The 9,520-nt window shown below is 42.3% G+C and overlaps 1 protein-coding gene across 1 annotated transcript; it reads left to right on the top strand.

Annotated features, from left to right (window-relative positions):
- The first annotated feature begins 5,483 nt into the window (after nt 1–5,483).
- On the top strand, nt 5,484–6,430 carry LOC128591770 (small ubiquitin-related modifier 1-like). The gene is made up of 2 exons (XM_053599517.1): nt 5,484–5,834; nt 6,288–6,430. Exon 1 carries the CDS (start codon nt 5,529–5,531, stop codon nt 5,832–5,834), a length of 306 nt encoding a protein of 101 aa, XP_053455492.1. The 5' UTR covers nt 5,484–5,528; the 3' UTR covers nt 6,288–6,430.
- Nucleotides 6,431–9,520: the final 3,090 nt, after the last annotated feature.

Genomic DNA, 9,520 nt, shown 5'->3' with positions numbered 1-9,520 from the left:
TTGCATCTTCTCAGACCATCATGGAATTAAAGTTGAACTCAATAACAACAGGAATCTGCATACCCATACAAAAACATGGAAGCTAAATAACCTTATGCTGAAGGATAGATGGGTTATAGATGAGATTAAGAAGGAAATCACCAAATTTTGGGAACAAAACAACAATGAAGGCACGAATTATCAGAACCTCTGGGATACAGCAAAGGCAGTCATAAGAGGGAAATTTATAGCACTGCAAGCCTTCCTCAAGAAAATGGAAAGAGAGAAAGTTAACAACTTAATGGGACATCTCAAGCAACTGGAGAAGGAAGAACATTCCGACCCCAAACCCAGCAGAAGAAAATAACCAAAATCAGAGCAGAATTAAATAAAATTGAAAACAAAAGAATTATACAACAGATCAATAAATCCAAAAGTTGGTTTTTTGAAAAGGTCAATAAAATTGATAAACCTTTGGCCAACCTAACCAGGAAAAAAAGAGTAAAATCTCTAATTTTATCAATCAGAAATGGTAATGATGAAATAACAACAGACTCCTCAGAAATTCTAAAAATCCTTAACGAACATTACAAGAAACTTTACTCTCAGAAATATGAAAATCTGAAAGAAATCAACAAATACTTGGAAGTATGCCACCTACCAAGACTTACAGAATGAAGTGGAAATGTTGAACAGGCCTATATCAAGTTCTGAAATAGCATGAACTATACAAAATCTCCCTTAAAAGAAAAGCCCAGGACCAGATGGCTTTATGTCAGAATTCTACCAAACCTTTAAAGAACTAGCACCTATATTACTAAACCTCTTCCAAAATATAGAAAAAGAAGGAATACTACCCAACACATTCTACAAAGCAAACATCACCTTGATCCCTAAACCACGGACAGACCCAACAAGAAAAGAAAATTATAGACCAATATCACTAATGAATATTGATGCAAAAATACTCACTAAGATCCTAACAAACAGAATCCAACAACACATCAAAAAAATTATACACCATGACCAAGTGGGATTTATCCCAGGGACTCAAGGCTGGTTCAATATACGTAAATCTATAAATGTAATTCAGCACATAAACAAACTAAAAAATAAAGACCATATGATTCTCTCAATTGATGCGGAAAAAGCTTTCGATAATATCCAGCATCCCTTTATGATCAGAACACTTAAGAAAATTAGTATAGAAGGGACATTTCTTAAACTGATCGAGGCCATCTACAGCAAACCCGCAGCCAACATTGTATTGAATGGAGTTAAATTGAAATCATTTCCACTTAGATCAGGAACCAGGCTAGGTTGCCCATTGTCTCCATTGCTCTTTAACATTGTAATGGAAGTTTTAGCCATTGCAATTAGGGAAGAAAAGGCCATCAAGGGTATCCACATAGTGTCAGAAGTGATCAAACTTTCACTCTTCGCAGATGACATGATCATATATCTGGAAAACACTAGGGATTCTACTACAAAACTTGTAGAAGTGATCAAGGAATACAGCAACGTCTCAGTCTACAAAATCAACACCCATAAATCTGTAGCTTTTATATATACCAACAATAGCCAAGCCAAAAAAACAGTCAAGACTCTATTCCTTTCACAGTAGTGCCAAAGAAGATGAAATATTTAGGAATTTATCTAATAAAGGACGTGAAAGATCTCTATAAAGAAAACTATGAAACTTTAAGAAAAGAAATAGCTGATGATGTTAACAAATGGAAAAACATACCATGCTCATGGCTGGGAAGAATCAATATTGTTAAAATGTCTATACTACACAAAGCAATATATAATTTCAATGCAATTCCTATTAAAGCTCCATTGTCATATTTTAAAGATCTTGAAAAAATAATACTTCATTTTATATGGAATCAGAAAAAAACCTCGAATAGCCAAAATATTACTCAGAAATAAAAACAAAGCAGGAGGAATCATGCTACCAGACCTGAGACTGTACTATAAATTGATAGTGATCAAAACAGCATGGTACTGGCACAAAAACAGAGAAGTAGATGTCTGGAATAGAATAGAGAACCAAGAGATGAATCCAGCTACTTACCGTTATTTGATCTTTGACAAGTCAATTAAAAACATTCAGTGGAGAAAAGATTCCCAAATGGTGCTGGGTGAACTGGCTGGCGATCTGTAAAAGACTGAAACTGGACCCATACCTTTAACTAAGATAGACTCTCACTGGATAAAAGATTTAAACTTAAGACATGAAACTATAAAAATAATTGAAGAAAGTGCAGGGAAAATTCTTGAAGGAATTGTCCTGGGTGAATACTTTATGAGGAGGACTCCACCCGCAATTGAAGCCGTATCAAAAATACATTACTGGGACCTGATCAAACTAAAAAGCTTCTGCACAGCCAAGAACATAGTAAGTAAAGCAAGCAGACAGCCCTCAGAATGGGAGAAAATATTTGCAGGTTATACCTCCTATAAAGGTTTAATAACCAGAATCCACAGAGAACTCAAATGTATTAGCAAGAAAGGAACAGTGATCCCATCTCAGGGTGGGCAAGGGACTTGAAGAGAAATTTCTCTAAAGAAGACAGACGCATGATCTACAAACACATGAAAAAAAGCTCATCATCCTTAATCATCAGAGAAATGCAAATCAAAATTACTTTGAGATATCACCTAACCCCAGTAAGAGTAGCCCACATAACAAAATCCCAAAACCAGAGATGTTGGCATGGATGTGGAGAAAAGGGCACACTTCTACACTGCTGGTGGGAATGCCCACTAATACGTTCCTTCTGGAAAGATGTTTGGAGAATACTTAGAGATCTAAAAATAGACCTGCCATTCGATCCTATAATTCCTTTACTAGGTATATATCCAGAAGACCAAAAATCACAATATAACAAAGACATCTGTACCAGAATGTTTACTGCAGCCCAGTTCATAATTGCTAAGTCATGGAAGAAGTCCAAGTGCCCATCGACCCATGAATGGACCAGCAAATTGTGGTACATGCATACCATGGAATATTATGCAGCCTTAAAGAAAGATGGAGACTTTACCTCTTTCATGTTTACATGGACAGAGATGGAACATATTCTTCTTAGCAAAGTATCTCAAGAATGGAAGAAAAAGTATCCAATGTACTTAGCCCTACTATGAAGCTAATTTATAGCTTTCACATGAAGGCTATAACCCAACTATAGCACAAGACTATGAGGAAAGGGCCAAGGGAGGGGAAGGGAGGGCGGAGGTTAGGGTGGAGGGAGGGTAATGGGTGGGGCCAAACCTACGGTGCATCTTAGAATGGGTTTAGGCGAAACTTACTGAATGCAGAATAGAAATGTCTACATACAATAACTAAGAAAATGCCATGAAGGCTACGTTGAACAGTTTGATGAGAATATTTCAGATTATATATGAAACCAGCACATTGTAACCCTTGATTGCACTAATGTACACAGCATTTAACAATTAAAAAAAAAAAACAAAAAAAAAACAGCCAGTAAGGAGGAGAATCGCTTTCCAGGACAGACTGTGAGGCTGACAGCCAACCTCCTCAGGGCAGTGGCAGAGCCCACAAGGTGGGGACTGATGTCTCCAGTGTAAGAGGAATAGCTCAGCTTAGAGGGCTATACCCAACAAAACGGTCTTTCCAAAATGAGGGTGAAATGAAAGAAAGAAAGGTAATTTCAGTAAAGAAAAAAGGGGCTTTATAATCAGGAGACGGCTTCAGAGGAACTTGTAGTCACCATTTCCATTTCCAGAGCTCATTCTCCTCCGTCTTTCCTGGCCACGGTCCAGCCTACTGGCTTCAGCCCCTCTTTGCTGCCTTATATCCCCTGCCTCTGAACCTAACATCTGATTTCTTACTCTTTTGTAAAAAGCAGAGCATTCAAAGACCACCACAAAGAAAGTGAAAAGGCAACACCCAGAATGAGAGGAAATGTTTGCACATCATGTATCTAGTAATGGACTTGTACCAAGAATACGTGGGTACCTGTGATAATTCAATAATAAAAAGACAGATGTCCCACTTTCAACATGGGAAAAGGACTCGAATAGACATTTCTGCAAAAAAGACATGTAAGTGGCCATAAAGAACAGAGACAGCATCCTTAATCATCAGGGAAATACAAATCGAAACCACAATGAGATACCACCTCACACCCACCAGGATGGCTAGAATCAGAAAGACAGGTAATAAAAAGTGTTGACAGGATGTGGAGAGACTGGTACCCTCATACACTGCTGGTGGGTGCAGATGCTGTGGAAGATAGGCTGGGAACAGTGGTTCACTCTGGGAGGCCAAGGTAGGAGGATCCCTTAAGCTCAGACCAGCCTAGCAAGAGCAAGATCTCATCTCTACTAAAAATAGAAAAACTATCCAGGCATTGTGATGGGCACCTGTAGTCCCAGCTACTCGGGAGGCTGAGGCAGGAGGATGGTGTAAGCCCAAGAGTTCGAGGTTGCTGTGAGCTATGATGATGCCACTGCACTCTAGTCTGGGGGACAGAGTCAGACTATGTCTCAAAAAAAAAAGATTAAACACAGAGTTGCCACAGGGTGCCACAGTTCAGCTCCCACATGCATATCCACAGAATGAACGCCCATGCAAAACTTGGACAGAAATGTTCACAACAGCATTATGCACAAAAGACAGAAAGTGGACTGCTCAAATGCGCATCGACTGATAAACAGATAAGTGTTAATAGTGGGTGGTGCATTTGTGCAATGGAATATTATTCAGTCACGGAAAGGAATGAGGTACTAACGTATGCTGAAGCGTGAGTCTGGAAAATGACGGTAAGTCAAAGAAGCTCGTAGTAAAGAAATACAGGTGGTATTGAACGTAATTCCACTCATATGAAATGTCTAGCAGAGGCAAATCCACAGACAGAAAACAGATTAATTGCCAAGAGATGAGGGCTACAGAGGGAAGGAGTTTGGGCATTTCTTCTGGGGGTAATGAAAAATGTTCTGGAATTAGGTAGTGGTGATGGGTAGCTAACTTTGTAACAAAAAACCACTAGGCCAACTGTGTGTCCTGTGGATTCTAGCTAAATAAAACTTTTGAAAGAACAAGCAGCAGAGGTCTGCTCCCCTCCCCAGTTCTGGCCCTGCACTGGCCTGAGACTCTTCATGGACTCAGAAAACCAAATGCTCCTTAGAAGAGCTCATTTCCTTCGGAGGCATTGGTGTTAAGACAGACAACTCCCCTCCACAGAAAATTAAAAAACATATTATTTTATACCGAGAAAGCTGATCCATTCCTTCTCTGCCATCAATAGAAATAAGATACAAGCCAGAAATGTACTTTAAAATTTTTTAGTGGCCATACTTTAAAAAATAAAAATAAACAGATAAAATTTTAATACTATATTTTATTCAATTCATTATATCCAAAATAGTATCATTTCAACATGTAAGCAATACTTAAAACTTTGATATTCTACATCTGATGTGTGTTTTACACTTACAAAACATCTCAATTTAAAAGAGGCACGTTGCTACCCGAGGCCGCTGCTGTGCGGAGACCGCCAGGTGAAGCCACCGTCATCATGTCTGACCAGGAGGCAAAACCTTCAACCGAAGACTTGGGGGATAAGAAGGAAGGAGAATACCTTAAACTCAAAGTCATTGGACAGGATAGCAGTGAGATTCACTTCAAAGTGAAAATGACAACACATCTCAAGAAACTCAAAGAATCATACTGTCAAAGACAGGGAGTTCCAATGAATTCACTCAGGTTTCTCTTTGAAGGACAGAGAATTGCTGATAATCATAGTCCAAAAGAACTGGGAATGGAGGAAGAAGATGTGATTGAAGTTTATCAGGAACAAACGGGGGGTCATTCAACAGTTTAGATATTCTTTTATTTTTTTTCTTTTCCGTCAATCCTTTTTTATTTTTAAAAAATAGTTCTTTTGTAATGTGGTGTTCAAAACAATTGAAAACTGGCACCTCATCTCTTTAAAACATCTGGTAATTTGAATTATAGTGCTTGTTATTCATTATTGTTTGTTTTCATTGTGCTGATTTTTGGTGATCAAGCCTCAGTCCCCTTCATATTGCCTACTCCTTTTAAAAAATTACATGTGTGCACAGAGAGGCCACCGTTTTCTGGACTGTGCATTTCCAGGCTTGTGGTGGTGATAAATAAGATCAATCAATGCAAAAAGTATTCATAATGACTTTCCATTTGGCCCTAAATCTAGCATGTGATTGCTTCACTCCTGGACTGTGACTTTCAGTGGGAGATGGAAGTTTTTCAGAGAACTGAACTGTAGAAAAATGACCTTTCCTTAACGTGAAGCTACTTTTTAAATCTGAGGGTTTGGACCAAAAGAAGAGGAGTATCAAGTTGGAGTCAAGATTATAGATAAGGTGAGAATAATGACTAACTCCAAAGATGGCTTCATTGAAGAGAAGGCATTTTAAGATTTTTTAAGGATCTTGTTGGAAGATCCCAGAAAAGTTCTAATTTTCATTAGCAAATAATAAAGTTAATCATGCAGAAGTGTATACAAACAGAACACAGCTCTTCTTGGTTTTATTTGTACTTTTTGGCCTGGGATATGGGTTTTAAATGGATATTGTCTGTACCAGCTTCATTAAAATAAACAATATTTGTAAAAAAAAAACAAATAAATAAAAGAGGCACGTTGAAAGTGCTCAAGAGCTGCCTGTGACCAGAGGCCATGGCATGGGCAGAACAGAGCCGCCCTCTTTAGGTCTCAAGGGACAGATTGGCATAAGCAAAGGGAAAAAAGGAATTTGCTGGCTAATGGGACTGAAGGCCAGAAAGAGCTAGTCATTATACACAGCTGGATTAGGAAGTTTAAACTTTCTCCCTCTCTCTTCCCCCCACTCTCTATAACCACTCCACTGACAAGCTCTTGGCTCTGAATTCTTCTGAATTTGCTTCCCTCTTAGGCTCAGGAAGTGGCCCCCAGCATTTCTTGGTTTTCAAACTCACCCCCATGTAAAGGAGCAATTTTCTTTCAGGGAAAAAAAAAGTCCCTGATGGGGTGACATGCTGAGCCCTGATGGGAGGAAGGGGTGTTCTGATCGCCAGTCAGGGGCCATGTGTCTGCCCCCCAAGATGGAGGCCTGGAGTCCTGCAGAGCAAAGCAGACACACCTCCACCCTGTACCTGAGCCCACATCCTCTAGGGCTCAAAATGTGCACAGCTCTAGGCAGTTTTGTTAATGTAGCTTCTTAATTGTCTGTAACTTATCTAATTTTGTTCCCAAGCTTCTGCCCTTCTGGGAAGCAGAAGCAAATTTTTAAACTTTAAAAATGCCTCAATTGAGTGCTTTTCAAATCATCTCTTTTGTTTTAATAGTTTCTTTTGGGAAGATTTTAAGTCTTGGTCACAGTTCAACTTCCTTGCAGAGCTCTTTCACCCTGTTCTTTCTTCTTCCCAAGATAATACTGGAGACTAAGGCAAAGCACACGGGTCTTCCCAACAGTAGGGAAGGGAAGGTTGGTCTTCAGCCTCCAGGGGAGGTACCTTGTCATACCTGGGGCCACATTGTACAGCTGTGCATGTTGCATACTGCACAACTCCATGAGTGCTGTTATCACAGACCAGGGTGTGGTGTGCATGGTTCTCCCTGGAGCTGTCACTCACTTTCACACCTCAACCCTGAATGCCCCTGGCTTGTTGTCAGGACTGTGGTGCTGCTCTGCACCCTGGCCCCTCTTCCGGACTCCAGGCTTCACCTGATCTGATAGACTTCTCAGCACCTCTGAACCCACAGGGAGCTTCCGACCCAGTCTCCACCCCACAGAAGGTGGGGGGTTGTCTGTCAGGATGGAGAAAGCAGGCTTCTCCCTCCGACCTGCCTCGTCAGTCCCACCAGGAGCTGCACAGCCTCCCTGACCTTGCCCCTGACCTGCCCAGAGTGGCAGGGACAAACAAGCCCAGCCCATCAAAACTTTGCTTTTGACGTATGAGGTAGCTTAAGGGGCTCTACAAGCCCCTTCCATTGCGCCCATGGCCTGGTGGTGGCCTCTGGCAGGAAGATGGGGCCAGGTGACCCCCAGTAGATGAATCTGCCATCCAAGAAAACAAGACTAACATTTGTGGGAGCGTCACCCCTGCCACACAGTCTGCTGCAGCTGTGTTGTACGATTCTACCCCAAACGTGGCAGGAGGAGGTGCAGTTACAGTTGATTTTCTGTTTTACAATGAAGACACTGAGGTGGCGAGAGAAACAGAGACTTGCTCTGAGCACACAGGGGCCCCACCAGGTCTGCTGCCCCTCCCCCTCTGGTGGACCCATCTCTGAAAGGGGAATCTGTGTCTTGAAAACTATTTGTTAAGGAATTTGTTCTGCTAAGAGACAAGAGGTTTATCTGGCTCTCTTTCTTGGACTAAAAACTGTTTTTGTGCCCTCCCCCTGTCCTTTCAAGCCCTGAAATGCACAGAGAATGAGAGGAATGTCACAACCTGTGCCAACTTGTCAGGGACCAGGCTCTAGGGAGCAGCAGCAGCAGCGCAGGCTCCAGGGGAGGGGCTCCCCGACAGGTGGGCCTGGGCCATGCAGGGTGGGGAGGCAGAGCATGGGCCTGATGGGGTGACAGAGCTTTAGGTGACACCAGGGGCCCCTCCCGGGCAGCATCCAGTCAGGAGAACAGGCTGTTTACAGAGGGTGATGTCTCAGGTTCCCCAGAGGAAGAAGCACTGGGATTCAGGCGGGCAGAGGGGAAAGTCACTGCTAACAGTCGGCTTGTGGGATTGGGGAGAGTGTGCCCCAAATCTTGCAGGGCAGGTGGGTCAACTGCCCCAGGAGGCTCAGGAAAATGCTGCTGGCCTAGCTCCAAGGCTGTCAGGCAGGCAAATTCTCTTTCTCTGGGAGGTCAACATCTTTTTCTGGGCAGACTGTTGACTTACTGGGGGGCCCACTCACACTGTGGGTGCAGTCTATAGATTCAAAACACCCTCATAGGCATACCCAGAGAAGGGTGTGCCCATATATCTGGGCACATTGACACAGGAAACTAACCAGCACAGGAATGGTGTGGAAGAAAAATGGCAGCAGGGAGGCCTGGTCACAAGGAAGAGGGGGCGTCTCTGGCTCAGGCCCAGGCTGCTAGGTGAGCACCAGAGCCAGGGTGGACACCCACCCTGGGAGGGGGTCTCTCCTCTCCTCTCCTCTCCTCCCCCAGGCAAGCAGCAGAGAGCATGGAGTGGATTTGGCAGGGTCAGATGTCCCCAGAAAGAGCAGGGCAGAGCAAAGAACAGATCCAAGAGCGACAGGTGGGACATGGGCCCAGAAATCCTCTTAAATCAAGAAAAATCTTCTGTATAGGTCTTTGACCTCTCACTGGCACTGGGTAGTTTTATCAGAGGGGAGCCTTTATGTGGGTAAAAGCTTGTTGCTAGCGTTTAGTATTTTTTTACTTTCATTGTGTTTATTTTTACACCTTCTATTAATGGTTTCATTTGAGTGGTTATCCAGTTGGTGCCACGAAGTTTCCCTTCTGGATAATTTCTGCCAGTTAAAAGGGGAGGAGTGCGCATCGTATTTAGAGAACAATTTGA

This window comes from Nycticebus coucang, chromosome 8 (assembly GCF_027406575.1).
Source record: "Nycticebus coucang isolate mNycCou1 chromosome 8, mNycCou1.pri, whole genome shotgun sequence".
NCBI lineage: Eukaryota > Metazoa > Chordata > Mammalia > Primates > Lorisidae > Nycticebus > Nycticebus coucang.
Note: the sequence above shows the minus strand (reverse complement) of the source record. Positions and strands in the feature narration are given on the sequence as shown.